Here is a 22,411-nt window from a genome sequence, read left to right on the forward strand (position 1 = left end):
ACAGGAATGAGTTTTTTACATGTAGACATGTAGAATGAGCATGAATTTGTTACATGTAGAATGTACACTTACATGCAGTCAAAGTTTGGAGTTTCCATGGTTATTTGTCTACTGGTGAGTCTACTACAGTTTTGGGTTATGTATGCCCTTAGATATACATATACTCATATAAATAAAATGACAAGCTCTTCAGAAAAATCAGGTGCATGGTCCTACTTATTTTTGTTCTAATTTAAACACCATATTAAATGCCAAGAGTTAATTCCTATGAACAGTTAGTGATGTATCTTTCTGTTCATCACCAGTTCTGCAGCAATCTGCCTAGGAAAATAATCTAGAAATGTCTAGATAGTATATGGATCTAGGTGAGATCCATATACTTTTAAAAATCTATTTACTTGATTTGAATTAACTAAATTAGGCATAAGGAATGTAATCAAAGGTCTCCTGTTGAATTGGGTCAGCAGGCTCCACACAGCAGTTCTGTCACTCCTCCCGGACAGCTTATGCTATTCACATTTACTGTGTCATGTTTTTGAATGCCTGCAAAGGCTCTTCCTGAGCTTTTAGCACAACAGAGCATAACCTTTCTGGGGGTACATGTATTGTCCTAGCAAAGAGACATACTAAAGTATCTGATGTGTAAAACCTTATTTTGAAAGATTTTTGCCACACAGAGAGGTGATTGGAATTACACTAGAAAAATGTTACAAATGTTTATCATTAAAATTATTAGAGATAACTTGGTGTCTATATATTGGTGTTTGGCAGTGAAGGATGGGTTGTGCAGGGCTCTGTTTTATGCCCTATGTTCTTCAATATCTTTATAAATGACTTGGATGAAAGACTGGAAGGGATACTAAGCAAGTTGACAGATGACACAAAATTGGAAGGAGCTGTTGACTCCCATGAAGGCAGGGAGGCCCTGCAGAGAAATCTCAGCAAATCAGAGGGCTGGGCAATCACCAACTGAATGAAGTTAAAAAATCCAGGAAAGTGCTAGATTCTACACTGGACATGGGACAACCCTGGATGTACAGACAGACTGGGGAAGGAGGTGCTGGGAAGCAGTGCCATGGAAAGGGACCTGGGGGTCCTGGTCAATGGTAAATTGAACATGAGTCAGCAGTGCCCTGGCAGCCAGAAGGACCAAGCATGTCCTGGGAGCATCAGGCACTGCATCACCAGGGGGCAAGGGAGGGGATTGTCCTGCTCTGCTCTGCAGCCTCACACTGAATTCTGTGTGCAATTTTGGGCAAAAAATAATAAAAGATATTAAGCTTTTTGAGACCGTCTAAAGGATGGCAACAAAGATGGTGAAGGGCCTTGAGAGGAAGCCGAATGAGAAGTAGCTGAGGTCACTTGGTCTGTTCAGCCTGGAGGAGACTGAGGAGAGACCTCATCAAGATTACAAATTCCTCTTGAGGGGAAGAGGAGGGGCAGACACTGATCTCTTCTCTGTAGTAACCAGAGATAGAACCTGAGGGAATAGCCTGAAGTTGTGTCTTGGGAGGTTTAGGTTGGATATTAGTAAAAAGTACTTCACCCAGAGGGTGGCTGGACAGGGTCCCCAGGGAAGTGGTCACAGCACCAAGGCTGCCTGAGTTCAAGAAGCATTTGAACAATGCTCTCAAGAACACATGTCACAGGGCCAGTACATGGACTTAATGATTCTTGTGGGTCACTTCCAACTCATTACATTCTGTGATTTCTTATATGTATACACACACATGCTTTACTTAATTGGATAAAAGCTCATGCATGGTTTATCATTTATCTTTCTTAAGACAAAATCAAAAAATCTAGGGCTAACAATGACACTGGCTATTTATTTTGAAACTGCCCTTCTAAGCTAACCCATCATGATAAAACACAGAAAAATGTATATACAACCTAAATATGGTATGACATGAACAACACCCTTTTTTAATACTAATGAAAACTTAAAAGCAATTGCCTTCACTCATATACTGACAGCAGAAAATTCAAAAAATATACTTTCTTTTCTAGGAAGGGTTAACTAGGTTCCTGTTACTTGGCATCAATTTATTGATTTGTTTAAGAGGACAGGCTTCCCCAGATCTGTAATTGACAAAATCATCACACCATTTTCCCACTTAAACTGGTCATATATTAGTGTAGCTAACTTAAGATCAATCAAGACACTTTAATATAAAGCCAAAATGATTGATAAGAAGAGTTAGATTCATACTAACCACTTTTTAGAAGTGAATGTTATGGAGAAAATCTATCCAATCTATATCGTTGAAGACTGTTGGCATCAGCAACAATTAAAAAAAAAAAAGAAAGGGCCACTTCAGAGTACAACTGAAAACATAATGGTAAAATGTCTGCCCACTTTTTAGAAGTGAATGTTATGGAGAAAATCTATCCAATCTATATCGTTGAAGACTGTTGGCATCAGCAACAATTAAAAAAAAAAGGGCCACTTCAGAGTACAACTGAAAACATAATGGTAAAATGTCTGCCATACAGTATGAAATAGAAGATACAATCCTTTCAGCATAAATATTTTCCCTTCTGTAACTCTAAAACTTTTTATCATTAAACTCACTAAAAATAAAACTGTTACAATCACTTGACACAGTTATTAATCCATAGCAGATAATACTTGATAATATAAATGCATAGATATTAAAAAAGTAGATTATTATAATGCTAGAGAATCCCTCTGAATTTTTTAATTGAACATGAACAGACACAAGTGTGACAGCCAAGTGTTTAATCAAATCTGCGTATTTCCATTTTTGGAAACCGTTGCTTATATATGAAAGTTAAGGAAGACTGTAAAACCCCTTTTTCTCAAGAGCATCAATATTTTCCTTTTTCTTCTCAATTAAATCTGTTTGAGAAGCCTGTAGATGTTTCTTTCACGGGTTCCCAAGAGCACAACTGCCAGATGCACTCTTGCATATATTTGACTAGTAAGAAGATGAAAATAAAGAGCCTAGACCAAACGCATGCTTGTACTTTTAATCTTCAAATACTAGGTTGAGTGGTGTCATCTAAACAAGTAAATCACTGTGTTCCTACATATCTCTTTTTTACTACTAGAAAGGTAGTGAATGGTAGTGAACACTAAGATTTTTTAAAAAGTAGCTTCCTGCAGCTTAGCCATAAATAAAATATAAAATAATATGGGTATCAAATAAGAAGCCACATTCTCTGAGTCACTAAATTTAAGATAGTTCTGTAGGTTTTCTGCTATAAATGGACAAACCTTTATGGCATTTCAGCTTGCTCTCTTAGATTCTGATCTCATTTAGACTAGAAAAACCTATCCTTTTCTTAAATGAGAAGACATCTCTGCTGATACTGACAAGAATAAGTCTGATTATGAATACTATTCCAAAAATATTTCAGAGGCATGATTCTGAGTGGCACGAAATCACCAAACTAGAAAAAAAATCACTGAAGGTGAAGATCTCTTTCAAAAGGTCAAATCTGCAATTGCCACGTGATATGCCACATGGAGGTATCTCAGTCTTCTTTTGCTGGAACCTTTACAGTGAGTTCATGGATCTCAAGGGATCTATGCATATCATGCTGAAACCCACTGATTTTTAGTCCTTTCCTGCTGGGAAAGCAAGAAATGGGCAAATAAAAATAAGCAAGAATGATCAATTCATAACATCAAAATGTATTAGTACATTAAAGTAGAGGAGATGTTTCATCATTCATGGTCGGGCATTTCCTGACATATCCTTAGCAGCATTTTCTATTAGAGAAGTATACTTCTTCATTGTGCAATGATTATTTCCATTAAGGACAAAATGTTAAAGGAAACTACTTTATACCATCCCATTTTGGAAAAAACAAGTTTGGATGGCATTTAGTCAGTGATTTTAATTGCCAGGCATTTTACCATGCCTTCCTCTGCCCACTGTCCAGAAAAAAGAATAAACTAAATCCATACAAGTAGTATGGGGACAGGAACTGCTGTGAGAAGGGAGAATATAAGTATTTCTTAAAAGTTTCGCTTCCAAAAGGATCGATACAGAAATACACCAATGCAATTAGCATAAACTTATTTGACTTAAAGTATAAGCTGATGCCTCTGCTAAAGCTCAAGAAGTTTTTGAACCAGAGACTGACTGAAATAAATATGCTTCAGTCCTTTTTTGAATTGGAGAATAGATTCCCCTCCCCACAATTTTCACTGCTGTGCATTACCCATTTTAAAACCCAACACAGTACTATCTCCTAAGTCTAGAGAATTGTTTCAAGAGGAAAGGTTTCAGCAGAAAAATGACAAAACTGTTGAAACCAAAAGGGTTCAAGATGCAGGGTTTGTGCAGCCAGACAACCTTGCTCCTGGGTGTGCGTCTCTGGAGAGGCACCCCTGGTCTGTCACGGAGCTGCACCTGCAAAGGCACCAGCTCACCATCAGACCTAGCAAAAGGATTGGTGTGGGGCTCACAGTCTTGGTTACTTTGCTCTACCTGGACACTGAGAGGGCCACATGGCATTCAGCTCTCATCCACACATGGGAAATTAAACTACGCCTTCACAGCAGCGAGCATGCATGTGTCTGAGTCTTGAATCCAGATGTGGACCTGTGTGACCTGTACTGCAGTGCAAAGTCCACCCACCTGGCAGAAGGACTGGGTGGCACGGCAGCCATGCACAGCAGGATCCTGCAGTTTGGACTCATTTAATCACCAAAACAGAAAATCTGGGAAACCACAGATTACAATGGCTTCTTGGAAGCCCAAGTTGGCAGCATCCATGCAGAAGACATGCCAGAAGCTTTGGCATATGCTGAAGGGAAAGGTCCTCATCCAAAGCTCATGACAGCTTTCAACAGGCCAACACCACTCATTCAGGGGTCAGAGATGCATGAGGAGACAGAGACATTGAACTGCATTTCTTCTATTTCCCCATCTGCTCCTAACATCCCAAGCCCTCCCCATCCTGCCTGAAGGAGCCCCCTCATGTGCATGGGTCAGCTCCCAGGGCAGATTTGCCCCTCCCCATGCAGAGCTGCCACCCTTGCAGCAGCAACACCACATCACCAAATCTGGGGCTTGGGGCTGGCACCCTTACAGACACATTGCTTCAATTTTTCCTCCATTTTTGCCATCTCCATTCTGCTTGTTCTTATTTCTACTAGCTCACACCTTTCTCTTGCCCATATGAATTCATGTTTTATAAAGTTGCAAAATAGAAAATATAAACACCTTGTCATAGTCATTTCCTGCCCTGATGGCCGTCCTCCTTAGGAAGGAATATGGAAACGCACACACACACACACACGCACACACATCAAAACCATCCTTCCTTCTCTGTTCTCCTCAAAAAGTTAGAGAAAGAAGCAATGACTTTCCTGGGGTAGGAGGGAAGATGTGAGAAGGATTCCTTCCTGTTTGGGAGGTTCTGAAGATGTATAGGGGCATGCTCTGTGCAGGACCATACCTGTGGGCAGGCACATGCTGCTGCCCAGACCTGGTGCTTTCTGCCCGTCTCAGGCTGCACTATGTAAAATGAGACTGAACTCACTCCAAAGAAGGCAAAAAAGTTTCAGCAGCCAACTCAGAACAATTTCAGTGTTGCCTTGGAAAGTATTTAAGTGCACACACAGACGCCAGAGGATTCAGGGCACATAAAAACTAGGTTAAAATAATGTTAAATATCTAAATTGACCCCCTGATAGCAGTTACAGCTCTTCCATATGTCAGCCTTAGCTCATGCTTTTGTCTCTGAGACTTCAGGAGTCAAATAAAGAGCATTATACTAATTATATACTATACCGTGGAGTATTTACAGCAATTTCTGTTACTAAGAACTGCCTGAGGTAAAAAGAGAGAGAAAAAGCTTTAATTCCTACACTTTGAAGTAAATCAATCCCTTAACATTAATTAAATACAGCTTGTATATTTTAAATACTGTCTGGGTCAAAATCCAGTCTCACCCTTTTATATCCAGTATCATAACATTTTAAGTACACAGTACAAACAGCAAAGAAAAAAAAGTGATTTTTTATGCCAAACATGTTATCATTATATATAGTCATATATCAAACAGGCTAATCAATCACAAATGTAAAATATACAAAGCATAACTAAAAATGTGCCATAAATTTATGAGCAGAAAACCAATTCTGTAAAGTCATAATATCTGGTGCTAAAAATTCACAAAGCCTTTTAGAAAAGTATTAGAGAAAAGGCTTGATTCTAAATCGGAGCACAAGAACTCCATAGGGTAAAACTATGTTATGTCACCTTGTTAGCCACAATGACTTCAAAGATATATCCTGCTTTAAGCAAAATTTTTACTGTATTTGATCAAAGGAAAAATCAAATTCTGATATAGACCACAATTCCCTTTTTCCTTACTATCATCTCAAAACACTTTATATTTTAAGAAAAATGCATTTCACAATGAGCACCACATTTTTCTTTTTAAAAAATGAATGTGCTGTAGCTCTCTAGCAGTTTATAAGGCTTATTTCATAAATCGGTAATTTGGTTCCATTCATACAATGGGATGGAGTTTCCCAACAATACAGATTGGTGCTTCCAGTGATTTACATGTGCCTCTCTGTGGTGGGCATGTGGCTACACTGGGCCCATGATTTCTACTGGCTTTCAATGGCACTTGCAAAACAAAAGATGAAACATGGTTAGTTGGATCAGCCTACTTACAAGTAAGGTAATCTATGGTATAGTTAAAAAATTCCTTGTATTTCTGGGTTTTATTGATTTTATTATGCTGAACATTTCTAAAAGGCATACAAGATCCTCTACTTTCCCTGAGGAAAGTTTCCTGAGGAAAACACCTCCTACTGTATCTATTTCCATACTGTAGATTGCACCCTGGTATTTGGACACTCCAGGAGTGTGCAAATGAATTGAGGTGGGGCTGGCTGACTAACAAAAGCCACCTCTTCCAACTGGATTGGCTCTTCAAAGTTTTACTGATATTACTGCTTCTGTTTGGATGACTACCCGCAAATCCAAGTTAACAAATGTTTTCAAGTGACTGGTTGTGCTCTACAAGAATTTATCAGGTGCACTGCTTTCAGTGTATCCCAGATTCAGCAATTTAAGGTGAATCCCATGGTGAATCAAGATCAACGGTGATCCCCTCAGGACAGCATCTGGATTGCTGATGTGTAATTTTCAGTTTATTCTGATATGGAAAAAGAAGCAACTTCAGTATAGAAAAAAAATTCATCCAAAGGATTAGACTGTAAAATGATACATGAATGCCTTCTTAGTGGTGGGACTTGGAGTAAAAAAATACTGAAGAATTTGGCTGGCTGCAGTGATGGCTGGCAGAAAAACACAGCAAATGTCAACTGCCACCTTGGATGTCCTGAGAGGTAACAAACAGACTGTATGAAGCTTGCCAGCAGATACTTAACACTTCAGCACAGAAGGGAAAGAGTAACTGGTTAGTTGAACCTTTTAACAGTTACCCTTTTATTTTTCCACAGCTCTTGTCTTGAAAAACAGTGATAAAAGTTGTGACAATTAAGTTCTATCAGTTAAATGAAAGGACTTTCCTTTTCAGACACAGGGAACAGCTTGAGTGAGAGTGCTATGCAACTCTTCTCAATGACCTCTGACCTCTCATCTCTGCAGGACAGGGTGGCACTGGGAGCTGAGAGGATGGAAGAGATTTGTTCACTGTCTTGATCCCTGTTCAGGCTTGCAAGTCCCTGTCAGGAGCTGCAACAGGTCTGCCAGGTGCAGAAGCCATTCTCATGGTGCAAACACCCATTAGAAATTAGATGAAGATTCTGTCAATTCCAAAGTACCTAATCTGAAATCCATCACTGCTATTTGAAAGGGTGCTTGTTCAGGAAATTCTCCCATAAGTGGCCCTGGTTGGAGATCTCTAAACATCACAAAAATGCAGAAGCAGCACAGCAAAATGTTTAAACAAAATGTGTTTTTGACAGGGTGATACTTCAGTCCACTTACCACATTATAGTAATTATGGGCAGATGGCCAGAGTCCTCATGTGTGGAGCCAATGAGAATGTGCCAGACTACAAGGTGAGCTTGCAGATAAAGACTGTGCTCTTCTCAGCACAGAACAGGCCCTAGGTGATTTCTCAGCACTATGAAGAGCTTCAGTGGAATAAGCCAGCACCTGTCAGTATATTCTTTCTTTCTAGGCTGATAGAAACAATCACGCTAAAGAGATTGCTTCAGGCAGATCAGCTTTATTTGCCAAAGGATTCTCAAGCTGCTGTATACCCACCACCCAGACTCAGGATTTTGTCTCAGCTCCAGCTCTTGGGACTCTAGTTTTCATCCCTGGCTTTCTGCCTCTATTTTCCATTCTTTGCTTCTTTCCCCTCCCCTCAGCACACACAAACCCAGAATGCAATTGAAGACCCAAACCATGTCAATATATACTGCATAAGCATGCACAGAGTTGACCCAGAGATCTCTAGCCACAGCATCAAGAATCAAGAAACCTGCTGTGGCTAAGTGCAATGCATAATAGACTACAAAAGTGTGGGTGCTGCTTTGCAATTTTTAAATTATTCAAGCAGCAGAGGCAAGAGTCACTAAAACTTGTCAGGGACAAAGTCATGTCATCTGGATTTCCAAAGCTATTGAAAATGCATTTGGAAATGAACAACATACAATACCTAATGCTCTAGATATTTCACACTGCTAGACTAAGATGCAGATACCCAATTTACAGATAACACAATAGCTCCTTTTCCCTTAGTCATAAATTCCAGGATGATCAGATTCTGAATAGCACTTCCAGATACAAAAAGAAAATAGGGCAGATGATGAATATTTTATCGCTGAATTCTTGCTATCCATAATAATATTATTTTATTATCTCATGTTGTGCAGAAAAAAAGCTATGGGAAATGAGGCTAGATTTGTGAATGATAATAGTAATTTGTCAAGCTGTTTGATACAAGGATGAAAATACAATAAACATGATTTTAAAAGTTGAGATGGGAAGATTGGCTACTGACATGAAATGGGAAAACATGGAAGTGATTTAAGGGTATTAAAGAAATGTAAAGGGACTGCGGTACATTAATTTATATAGCAGGAACAACAAAATAAGTACAAGGAACACTAGCAAAAGCTGTATGCATTAAGAAAAAATGGCAACCATTTTGACAGTCCTGGGAAGGAAAGATGGATAAACTGTATCCTGTTACATGTTTCCACTTAAGTTTCACCTTGACTTCAAAAAAGCTATTTTCTTAGTACACCGCTGTTGGATTATATGTGAATGGGGAATACCTTCTGCTAGTGGCACTCAGACACGTATATTCAAATCCCCTTTTCCAATGACATTTGCTAGAGTTCAAGTTGCCTTATGAATCACCACATGAAATGACATGTTTTAGTGTATTCAAGTCGAATACTAATCACACAATGTAAAGAAGAATTTTTTAAAAAGAATAAAATTAAAATAAAACCTTTTGGAATTACAAAGAGACGTCTGAAGAGACAATGCAGATGGAGCTTGGGAGAGGTGCGCAAAATCAATCAGAGAAGCACACAGTCTGGAAAGGAAGTCAGGGAATCTCAAATCCAACCTCTGACATAAAGCATGTCCAACTGGAGCGGGTTGCTCAGGGCTTTCGCCAGTTGGGTTTGGATGCCTACAAGGACAGAGGTTCCTTACTGCAATAAGGCAGGGATAAAACCTGACTAGAGCTGCTGTTCATGTGACAAATAATGACCCAAGTGTTTCAGCAAAGCAATGGAAATGTGGCCCACAGATAAGGTAATCGTATTAACTCTGGCCATGGTGACCTGGCATTTCATTTGAAGTGCAGTAGGTCTGTTCCTTACTGCTCTGCCTGTATTCTATTATTGAGGAAACACAACAAAGCAAAACCCATAGCAGCTGAGAGGAAAAAAAAAAAAGGTGATATAGCTTGAATCACATTGATTGAGAATGTCAACGCAACATGTTGTTTTTACTCTTCAAAAAGGTTCTCCTCATTCCTGACCTACGTTTGTAAACATCAACCTTCCCCAGCCAGAACTTTACGTCTCCATGGTTCACAAGAAATTATGGATTGCATCAGTAATGCCCTAAACATGAACTTTTAAATATTGGCTTTTCAAATAACAACCAAAGGACCAGATGATGCCAAGTATAAATATTGACCTATGAACAATGACTTAGACTGTCTGCATGACACTTTGGTGTTTAATAGGAGCTAGTATCCAGCTGTCAGTTTTGATTATCTTACTTTTAATCCCTCATACCAAGATTACACATTGTGTACCCAGCCTTAGAAGTCAATTTCCTTTGTTTCTAACTCTGTAGTAGAAGACAGTTAAAGCAGGCCCTTCTTCTGAACTCAGTAAAAAAGCCCTTGAAACAGTGGGAGCCTCAGATACATGAAAGGTTTATAATTAGTCAACTTCTGAAAACTCTTGAAAAAGATGCCAGAAATAGAGTACCCCTCCAGATTTCAACATACCTTTCCCTTCCTAATTAAAGAAGGTATAAAGGCAGAACTGAGATCTAAAACACATTTCAGATATTTTAATCTGCTATGCAATCTCAGGAGTCATGTATCAATTACCTCTAGAAAAGTTGCTTGGAAACTAGAGCCTGTCTGGGTGAAATTAAAGGGAGTTTTATCCTTGGCTCGCAGATGATGCAGGAACACCCTGGGATCCCATGATTTCTATGCCCTATTATCCTGAGTTTCAGTAAGAGTTGTACTTCAAAGCCTTTTTGGTTTGAAAAATCAGAAACAGAGGTCTGAATGACAATGTTTCCCTCTTCTTTTTATTTCTATATTAAAAAATTAACTGGACATTCACTGTACCAAGATCCATTTCAGAAGTAATGCATGGTCTCATCTGGCAAGAGCCAGGTGAATGCAGCCAGCCTCTGCATTTACCAGTCCAGAACCCAAACCAGAACTCCCCAGCAGCATTCACCAGAAGAGGTGCAAACACATGAAGCATCATTTTGCATACAGTGAAAGGTCAGATTGTCACATCATGGGAGATGCAGGGCATTGTGCTTCTGAATACACATCCATAAACAATTGAAACGAATGAAGGGCTTTTTTTACATTTCCTCTTTTCACCTCTAGCCTTTCCCAAGGGTTATAATTTTATATATATCTATTTATCAATATGTATTTCATATTTGTTAGAATACTGTGGTATAAAGCCCTGGAAGGAAGAGTGAGGCAAGAGAACTGGTTAAGATTCAAGGGTCATCTATTCCAAGCTTAGGAATGATGCATCCTAATAAAGAGGAAGTCAGCAAAAGTGCCAGGAGGCCTGCATGGATAACAAGGAGCCTCTGAATAAACCAAAACACAGAAAGGAATCCTGCAGGGGGTGGAAGCAAAACCAGGTAACCTGGAAGGAATGCAGAGGGGTTGTCTGAGCCACTAGGCATCAGGTTACAAAAGGATCAGCCCTGAAAGAATTAAATTTAGAGAGGGACATCAAAGGAAACAAGGAAAGCTGTACATTAGTAGTAAAAGGAAGACTAGGGAAAACATGGGCTCTCTCCAGAAGGGATCAGGACACCTGGTTACGCAAGATATGGAGAAGGCTTTTATTCAATGACTTGTTTGATTCTGTCTTGACTTGCAAGTGCTCCAGCCACACTGCCCAAGTCACAGAATGAAAAGGCAAGAACTGAAGGAATGAGGAAAACTGTGGGAAAAGAACAGGTTTGAGACCATCCAAGGAACCTGAAGGTGACCAAGTCCATGGCATCCGATGAGATGCAGCTGTGGGTCCTGAAGGAACTGGTGGATGAAGTGGCTAAGCCACTTTCCATTGTATTTGAGAAGCCATGGTCGTCAGGTGAAGTTCCCAGTGACTGGAACCCCCACTTTTAAAAAGGGAGGAAAGGAATACTTGGTGAGCTACATGTTGGTTAGTCTCACCTTGGTGCCCAGCCAGAACATGGAGCAATCATACTGAAAATTATGTTAAATAAGAAAGTGATTTCTGCCAGCCAACATGGTTTCACCAAAGGCAAACCATGTCCGACATATTTGGTGGCCTATTGTGCTACAGAATTGGTGGATAAAGGAGCAGCAAGTGACATCATCTACCTGGACTTTTGGAAAGCACTTGACACTGTCTTGCATGACACCCTTGCTCCTAAAGTGAGCAGGCATGGGTTTGGCAGATGGACCACTCAGTGCATGAGTGGATGGGTTGGCTGATGATGACATGCAAAGAGCTGCCACCAATAGTTCGATGTCCAAGTGGAAATCAGTGAGAGGAGGTGTTCCTCAGGGGTTGATATAGGGACTGGCACTCTTCCCCGGCTTTGAGCTTTGTCAGCAACGTGGAATTGAGTACAGCCTCAGCAAGTTTGCCAATGTCACCAAGCTGTGTGGTGCAGGTGACACAATGGAGGGAAGGGATGCCAGAGGCCCCTTGGCAGGCTTGAGAGATGGACATGTGTGAATATCATAAATCTCAACAATGCCATATAAAAGGTCCTGCATATGGGTCTGGACAATCCCAAACACAAATACAGGCCGGGTGGAGAATGAACTGGCATCAGCCCTGGGGAGAAGGACTTGGATGTATTGATTGATGAGAAGCTCAACATGACCCAGCAATGAGTGTGCTGGCAGCCCAGAACCAGCTGTGTCCTGGGATTCATCCAAAGCAGCATGGCCAGCAGGCTGAGGAGGGGACACTGCCCCTCTGCTCTGCTCCAATGAGACCCCACCTGGAGTGCTGCATCCAGCTCTGAGGCACTCAACATAGGAAGTTAATGGATTTGTTTGAGTGATTGAGGAGGGGATACTGCCCCTCTGCTCTGCTCTAATGAGACCCCACCTGGAGTGCTGCACCCAGCTCTGAGGCACTCAACATAGGAAGTTAATGGATTTGTTTGAGTGAGTCCAGAAGAGGGTCATGAAAATGCTCAGAGGACTGGAGTACCTCTCTTACAGACAGGCTGAGAGAACTGGATTTGTCCAGCACGGAAAAGAGAAGGTTCAGGGAAGACCTTACAGCAGTCTTTCTGTACCTGAAGAAGGGCTACAAGAGAACTGGAGAGAGACTTTTTACAAGGGTGTATACTGACAGTACAAAAGGAAATTAAAATGGAAAGGGGGAAGGTTTAGATTAGATATGAGGAAGAATTTTTTTTACTGTGAGAGTAGTGAGGTAGTGGAAAAGGTTGCCCAGAGAAGTTCCTCGATGCCTCATCCCTGCAAGTATTCAAGGCCAGGCTGGAGGAGCCTCTGAGTGATCTGGTCTAGTGGAAGGTGTATGGCCCACAGCAGGGGGCTTGGAACTAGATGATCTTTAAGGACCCTTCCAACACAAACTGTTCTATGATCCTGTGATGAAATGCTGATCTCTAGCATTTCCTTTGTGCAGATGTGAGACAGGAAGAAAGACCCTTAACTGCAAGTTGTTGCTGATGTGAAGGAGTGGAGCAGAGACACCAAGCATCACTAAGAGCGGCACTTCAGTGTGTTCAGGAACTGGTGAAGCTTACCTGATTGCCCTGCATTTTCCTATGTGTGACCTCCTTTAGGTGTCCTTTATTTTCTATAGGAGAGCTTCAGAGCTACTTCAGAACCTCAGCCAAGGAATAAGAGCACTGCAAGTATTTGTTATAGGTAATGTATTTTACTGAACTTGTTATTCTGATAAAGCTTGTCTTAAGGGTAAAGCATTGCACATTTCCAGTGAAATATATAGAACTAACTTTGCAATTTCACTGAGGGTAGTTACACTGTGTGATCAACCTCGCTCTGGCTGCTTTGGGTGAGGAGTTTCAAAAACAAATCAAGTTCCCACTGAGGTACCTTAAATACAAATTAAAAAATGCATGGATTGACCTTTATGTCACTGAATGAAGCTTTATATTTTTAGCAGTTTTGGCAAACTAGATCAGGAAAGGAAGGTAGATATTTCAGATGACGTTCTTTAGCTAGGAAAAAATAATAAGACAAACTGAGTCAGATGTGAGATACCTATCCAACTCCATAAAAACAACATGCATCACAGCCCAGTGCATACGCCAAGCCTGAGTCATTTATCTAATGCAAATAGAATCAGCAAAAAATCCTGTTTTGTTAAACAAAATCTTACCTTTCTGCTATGGATTTCCTGGGGAAATAAAAATCCTCTCCTGCGAGGTAGGCAGCTGCAGTTCCACCTCCGAAATAGGTTTTTCTCAAGAGGGGAGCAATCCTGTTGTTTACCAATAATGCTCCTAAACCAGTTGGGAATCCAAAGATTTTATAGAATGAGATGGGGATAAAGTCAGCTTGGTGAACTCCCAGGTCTAATGGAGAACTGCTCACGTATGAGGCTGCATCTAGTAGAACAAACCATTTCCCTGGTAGTTTGATGGGGCAGAGTCTTCCAGATTTTATGTCCTGTATCCATGAAAGGGGATATTTGGTACCAGAAAAATTGCTCTGAGCTGGGTAAGAGAATAGATGAGGTGTTGTGCAGTTTTGTTCTTCAGCTGGTAACCTGCTTTTTGCCAACAAAATTTCCTTTGGTTTTATTGGAACAGACAAGACATTCATTGAAGCAGTTATGCCTCTCATACCAACCACAGATGTGTGGCTGTCAGTTAGGTAACAAAATCGACTGCTGGGCTGCTTTGTGCCTTCAGGTATCCAAGGGAATGATTCTGCTATCAGTTTAAGTGCAGCTGTGCATCCAGATGTGAAAATGATGGTGTAATCCTCAGCAGTAGTGTGAAAGTGTTGCAATATTCTGAAAAATGAAAAGAAAAATATCCACTTATTTTCTTATTTTTGTCTTTTATTGCTGTGTGATATATTTTGGCTTTCCTCACCATAAGTTCTACTCTGACATCAGATATGAACAGAAGTAGACAAGTTTTGCCAAACAGTACAATAAACTTCAACAAAGGTAACTGAATCATTCTGCCCACAAGAGACTCTTTTCAGTAGTGAAGTGAAGGTGCCTGTGTTTTTAAGAAGCCAATTTGCCTGGCTCCAAATAGAGTGGCCAGTCTGGTCCCTCAGTGGGATCAGAATCAAGCCTGCATATAATTAAAATTACACTGTTCTTCAGAGACACCAGTTTTATTTGCAAACTATGAGGGTTTTCAGTTTACAAAATATTTAGAGCAAACAGAATATGCTTCGGTTAAAATAATCTACTTAAATAGTGGGCATCCAAATTAAGGGTCACAGTATTCAACAGGGAAACCTTAGCAAACAGCTTTGCTCTTTGCTTATGTTATTAACAATAGAAACAGAAGGCAGCAAGAAGTAACCACACATTTCCATGGGCCTTATGCACATAAGGCTGTAATCTCTGTACTCCACAAAGGTAGCCCAAACCAGAAGAAATCTAGTTTTGTATGCTTTACAGTCATATAGGATAGATTTTGGGATCATCACACTGATATAAACAAAATTGCAAAAAGGTTGTGCAATTCCAAGAAAAATCAACAATAACAACAACAAAGTATCGAACTTGGTCTATTTTTACCTCTGTGAGCTATAGGACAAGTTACATATTCACATGTATGTGTACACACAGAATACATTTTGAGCAAAAGACTTGGTGATAGGAGCAAATTCTTAATATGTAACATCTTTTCATAAGAGTCAGCTAACAAAAGCAATGACAAAAAGCAAGCTTAAGGCTATTATCAAGTCTGCTCCTCCTTTACTCTCGATAATGTCTCTGATCTCCTCCCCACTTAGCCTCTTTGTGCCACACAGGTTCAAAGCAAGGTGAGACACACTGGGTAAAAAGTGAAATTTTGCATAAGAATAGCACCTGGAGTTCTCCATTGGAACTGCACTTGCTTACCACAGTACTTAATCTGACCAAAAGACTATAAATGACTATAGCTGGAATGCAACAATGGTAGAATGGGATTTAATAATGGGATGCCGTCATCCAACCATGAATATCAGAGCCAATGAGTACTTTTATAAAACATTTTCAGCATTCTACAAAACAATAAATACTATTTTGGATTGTTTAGGCTCACAAATAGTGACAGCTCTATGTTTAATTCATAAATGAGTGATACAAAGCTCATTGGTATTTTAACTATATTTAGTTTTAATTAATTCAAATTCAGAAATAGCAGAACAGTTTTGAAATAAAATCCCTGACACAACACTAATGTATTATCTATTCAGTTCAGTACAAAAAATTGACTTTCACATGAAAAAAATCAAGCTTTAGGGTTAATTTTTAGAAGTCTCCAAATAAATTAGATGCTTTTTTTAAAAGTTATATCAGTTCCTAGAGCTAGAGAAACAACCAACTTATATTTCTAATTTACTTAGATAGAAAATAGATTCTTTTGTGAGTCAAATTAGCTACCTATTGAATTTTGAGTCTTCAAATGCCTTATAAAATTGCTATTACTCCAGTACTTGCAAAAGAGAAGGAAATTTTCAGGTCAGACTTACATTTTGATTGAACCTTGAAAAGCAAAATAAATAAATAAAGCAATAGCAATGAGTTCAGGGAATTTTCTTCTCCAGAATGACTTCTGACATGCAGACCAGAAAAGCTGCAAGAACCTCAGAATAAGGTTTATAAAATGAATACCACAAACTCTTGAACTAGAACAGCAGTGCCATGATGAAATCCAAGTACTCAGGGATAGAAAACTGCAATACGTCTCAATGACTTCTGCAGCCCACAGTCCTACATCCTCTGTTTTGACAAGGATATTGGGAAGCACTGGCTATTACACACAAAATTCCTAATGCTGTCTGTCTTTGTGCAAGACATTCCCCATTACAGTGAAATGCAGTACACCTTTATTACACTCCAGAAAGATTTATAGCCATATATAAGGTCGCAGTTGGCAGCAGGACTAAAGACTTGCAGTGGAAAACTGATAACTTGATCTACTACAGCTGACAGCTGCAAAGAGCAGTAGCATTTTATAGTATTACAAATTCCCACTTTTCAAAGGACTCTTTGGAGGAAACGACTAAGAGGGTAATTGTTTCATGAAACCTGTGGACACCACTGTGCCATCACTTGTGAGATGGCAAAAAGGCTGAGCAACCAGTCCCTTGCTGCCAGGCTGGCAAGGTGAAAGAGGAAGCTACAAGCTCCATCTTTGCAGGATATTTAAGGCCCACCATGAGCAGCCACCTCTTCTACTTGTCCTCTCAACATCCCCAGGAACACTGATTGTGACATAGATCATGCAACCTGTCCAGAGAGAAGGCACTGAAAATGCCTTTAGCTTGACCACACTTCCCTGTGTGTGTCTGTATTCTGTTAGCTGGTGCTTAATAATTTTTAAAAGATGCCAGGAGACTTCTGCATTTTTACGACAACAGTTGAGCCAAAATACCTTTCCACTTCAAAGTAAACACTGGCAAAGAAAATAAATTTTCAACCCAACCAAGCCTGATGCCTCATTTTATATGCTTAATACACACAAAATTAGTAATGAGCTTTATACTTAAATATTTCTATAATCAAGGCATATATTCAGATGGAATAGTCATATTATCTAATCCAAAAGCCAAAACTAATAGTTTAATTAGAACTATCACTCCACAGTGCCACTGGCAGCTCTGCAGAAGGTAAAGGATCCTATTTGTTCAGCTACCTTAGGGACACAGTGACACCCAAAGTTAGAAAAGAGAGATGCTCTCCAAAGCTGCTGCCTGGCTGCCCTTCCCTCATGCAAGAAGCCCCACATTCCTCTTTGCCCTCAGCTCTTTGTAGCTCTCAGCAGATCAGTAGCAAACTAACTTATTCCCATATTACACCATTTCCATTACAGCCTCCCAAAATTCAGCTGACATGGCTTTTCTTCCATGTTGCTAGGCTTAAAATATTTTCAAAATATGTTTTACATCAGTGTTTCTCTATTCAAATCTACGTTTTGAAAACAACTGTAAAAAGCTGAAAAGCAACTTATATTGCTAGGTTTTCTTCCCTCCATACTTTAGCTCCAATTGATGCAAGCATTTCTACCTCTAGTTGGCAATATCAAATATGGTCACAGAGTTTGTGGTTTATATGCTTTATATTTATATTCACAATTTTATTTAGATTGCATGACTTTCCATAAATATGAGTACAATGATTCTCTAGTCTATAGGTGATCCATATTTAAAAACCCACATAAAAATTTACATATGGCAATTTTAACAGGAGATTCAGCCTTGAAGACAGAAGCATGGTTAACTATTCAAGTTTAGGTATCACTTCATAAAAAATTTTTCAGCTGCACATTTACATCTAATTTTTTTTTTTTTTACATTTAGCAATTTTTTCAGTGTCATGCTACTCAGATTCACAAATCCAGTTTGGACTTGTATTGAGAGATGCTTACCTTGGGCCTTAGAAATAGCATCACATTGTTTTCTGTTTCATGGAAACTCTGAAAAGAAGTAACATGCTATTTTTTAAACAATAGGTTTTGTAAGAATGAAATTTAAAAATTACATCAGGGTCAGAAAATATTTTAATTTTGTTTAATTTTGCTTAAATATAACTTTTCTTTTTAAATTTAAATTCTGTAACTGGCATTTTAATCCTTTCTGCACAGAAGTGCAAGTCAAAGTAGACAGTGTCTGATTCTACATTTCTGGGGAAGAGTGTTTTAATATTCCCCATTTATTAATCAAGAATCAGCTGTAGCTAGCAAAGCAATCAATGGAAAAACTGCCACCAACTTTAGTGGGAGCTCCTAAGGTCTTGCAAACTGCTGCGCCTGTTTCAGGGCAGGGCCCATCCCTGCCTTCAGGCTTAACTTCACATGCAGCAGCAGTTTGGTATGTATTTTCCTCTCTACATATACAGAAAAAGAAAGAAAAGAAAATGTGGCTGTCCTCATTCAAGCCAGCACAGAAGGGTACCACAGAAAATATTCCAGTTTACATAGGAATGTTCCAGTTTACAAATTAAAAAGACAGGCTTTCCAGGTAGGAAATATTTTGTATCTTATTTCATAAAGACACGGTCTAAATCCAGTATGCCACAGCACCAAGTTATATTCTTATTGTCAATTCTAAATTCAAATAAAAGCAAGCTAAATTTTTTAAATGTTTTAAAGAATCAAATATATTCAAGCAAGAAAAAATTTACCTAGTCTGTCTCCCTTCAGCAAAACATAACTTAATGGAAAAAAGCCTTTGTAAAGGTTTAGGTTTGGGTTTTTTTGTTTGGTTTGTTTCTTTGTTTATCTGTTCTTACAAGAGTGTTTACATCAGAAATCTATACCCTTATAATCTGCAACCTGGGAAGCTAATCCAGTGGAGAACCACCAAATTGAAGGATTTCCCAGCATGAGAAGGAGCAGTGGGATAAATAATCTTTTACAGTTCTATCTCAGAGTTTCCTCAGTCAGTTCCCTTTTCTGTTTCAGTTTCCTTTCTCATACTAACAGTGTACAAATTTAGATTTTTCAGAGTACATGCTAACTGTGAAATAGTTTCACACTGCCTTGTTTATCCTCAGTAGTTACATACACATAAACTTCTTTTCTGACTGTTTTACTTGAAAAGCACTCATTCTGAACCCAGCTTCATCTCATTAATGCTTGCAGAAGAATGATTAGGATCTAACCCATTGACATGACTGTTGTTTATTTGCTCCCTGGAGACAAAAAAAAAAATTAAATGGAATGCACCTTGTAAGTTCCACTTAGCATGGGCAGGTGATAGAAAAATCCCCCCCTTCTATTGGAAAGCATTACTTTCTGTAGGCATTCACACTCAGCCATCTGAATTGAAGCATTATAATCCCTTACACTTATTCCCCTGTCCAGTTCACTGAAGACACACTGCAGAAATACCTGTTTGCTTACAAAGGGTCATAGTCAGTCCTCACCAAACAAATCCCCTCTCCAGCTGTGTCAAGCTGGCAGCTCAGCAGAATGCCTGGGGTTTCCCTCACACAACAGTTTTAGAAGAGCAGGGGCTCTTTAGTGGCCACAAAACATCTTCCTGCAGGACAAGATGCTTTGATGAACAAAGCCTATGAGAAGTACAAACCCTGACTGAGAGGTGTTGACCCTCATTACTCATTTCAAAGTGCACATCAAGAAGGTGTTCAGTGTCACACCTGGCACCCTGGCAGAGCAAACTACAAATAAGGGTGGTATTACAGCTCTGCATGTAATCAAAAGAGCAAAACAGTCAGAATGACTCATAAAATCCACAAAATCCAATGCTGCAAACGCTCTGTTGGTACAGTTTGTTCTAACACACAACTGTATCTCCTCTCACAGGCAGAAATCTCTGATGCCTGTATCTTTCTACATGTGGTAGAAACCCCTGGGTAACTGTTTTCTTTGAAATTAACTGTTTTTTTTCTGTGTAAAGAGGGAAGATCAATAGCTACATGATTTTAAAACCACTTCGTGGATATTTTTTCTAAGTAAGACCAGCCAGATCTGTTTACTTCATACTTGAACAAGTGCCAAAGATTTGTAAAAACACCCATGAAAACCTAGTATTTTCATTAATTACAACACAAATGACTCTGAAAATTTAACCATAGGTTCTTTAAAGGAAAATTCACCACCTGGTATTCCAGTAACCAGGAAATAAATGTAAAAAATAACCCGTATTTTAGGCAACCATTTAAGGAGGACTAGCCATAAACATCAAACAGGTCACGAAAAAACATTTCAAACTGTATTTGCACAAACTAATTGCCCAATTGAAAAAATACAAATTAAAATTAATCAGTTTTTAATAATTCATGTATTAGAATTCAAGCTATTTCTGCAGCAAATCTTAGGAGTCACTAGGAGGAAGCAAAGTTAAAAACAAACATAGGAAGGTTTTGTGCATGGACTAGCATATCACTTCAGCTGGTGGCCTAGGCAACTCCACAAGATGTTTTCAATACAGTATTTTCTTCATAAATTCACCAAACACCTAAAATCACTATATTTTCCTCTTACCTAGCACAGACCATAGGTTTTATATTTAGACATCCCCTGAACAGAAACAAACACAACAAGATTTCCCTCAATGTGGAACATTCAAGACAGCACAATACCAGCCATTTCTACCATGAATATGTGCAATATCCTATTCACAGACTAGAGGAACAAATTAAATGGTGTGCATATGGAAATTTGTATCACCATAAGAGACCTACACTGTGGACACCAGAGCAAATCCCTCTTTAGAGCCACCCAAAGACCACAGGCTCTGTATCAATAAGCTCATTAGCATATCACTTCAGCTGGTGGCCTAGGCAACTCCACAATGTTGAGTTTGTTTTCAATACAGTATTTTCTTCATAAATTCACCAAACACCTAAAATCACTATATTTTCCTCTTACCTAGCACAGACCATAGGTTTTATATTTAGACATCCCCTGAACAGAAACAAACACAACAAGATTTCCCTCAATGTGGAACATTCAAGACAGCACAATACCAGCCATTTCTACCATGAATATGTGCAATATCCTATTCACAGACTAGAGGAACAAATTAAATGGTGTGCATATGGAAATTTGTATCACCATAAGAGACCTACACTGTGGACACCAGAGCAAATCCCTCTTTAGAGCCACCCAAAGACCACAGGCTCTGTATCAATAAGCTCATCTGACCTAAGGCAGAGATCTACCTTAGGCTAAGGTGTCGCACCCTGGACATTTCCAAATCCTTCCACTGCATGCCAAAGGCATCCAAATGCCTTGTGCACCATACACAGTCATGCTCACCCAGCTTAACCTCAGCATTTTTGGAGTGCAAACATCCCTCTTCCCAATCTCACTTAATAAGTTCTGATCTCTGACCTTTCCACATGTTCTGAGCTCCTGCTGGGAGACTCAGTCTTGCAGTGTTGAATTAATGCTGCTAATGTCAGCAAGCATCACTGCCATGAAGCCTGCCTACCTGCCACAGAGATTTTTGCTGGTAACTGGTCAGAAGTTATTGCACATTTTCTTTTCTGATTCTTGGAAACTGGAGCATAACACTTGGCTATTTTCAGCAGCATAACAAATATACGTTGGTAAAGGTTGTTTCAGAAAAAAAAAATCCCACTTAGGTGTTCTGATGGTTCCACACTCTCAAGACTTTACAGTGGCTAACCTTTTAAGTAATGTCAGATAAGAAATTAAATATTCTTTATGGTGCTAAGAAAACATTATAATCTAGCCTTTTCTTTTTTTTTTTCCTTAAATAACATACCATTGCTTGCAGCATTTTTTAAACATTATTCTTTGTTTAAATTTCATTTAGTGGAATTTGTTTCCAGATCAGATTTGGCCTTTAAACTGTGTACATCTGTGATATCTTCAGCCATGGTGGTTTGTTTTTTCTTTTGTAGTAGTTTTGCAGCATCAAAAAAACTACAGCAATTTTTTTCCTGAAACAGTGCGTCACATACCCCAGACACTCTGACACTGGCCAATCTCTGTCCTTGTAGGTGCCAGAGAATGGACATGTGACAATGAGTCCATGACTGGTTTACAAA

At 39.3% G+C, this 22,411-nt stretch overlaps 1 protein-coding gene across 6 annotated transcripts in view; it reads right to left on the reverse strand.

The window, feature by feature from the left end:
• MOCOS (molybdenum cofactor sulfurase) overlaps nucleotides 1-22,411 on the reverse strand; it is a 210,230-nt gene that overhangs the window by 112,021 nt on the left and 75,798 nt on the right. For all 6 annotated transcript variants that reach the window (XM_039711098.1, XM_039711099.1, XM_039711100.1 and 3 more), the window contains one exon: nucleotides 14,072-14,710. In XM_039711098.1, coding sequence (XP_039567032.1) covers nucleotides 14,072-14,710 — 639 coding nt within the window. The remainder of the gene's footprint in view (nucleotides 1-14,071; nucleotides 14,711-22,411) is intronic.

Source organism: Passer montanus, unplaced genomic scaffold (assembly GCF_014805655.1).
Source record: "Passer montanus isolate IOZ18808 unplaced genomic scaffold, ASM1480565v1 scaffold24, whole genome shotgun sequence".
In the NCBI taxonomy this organism is placed as follows: Eukaryota; Metazoa; Chordata; class Aves; order Passeriformes; family Passeridae; genus Passer; species Passer montanus.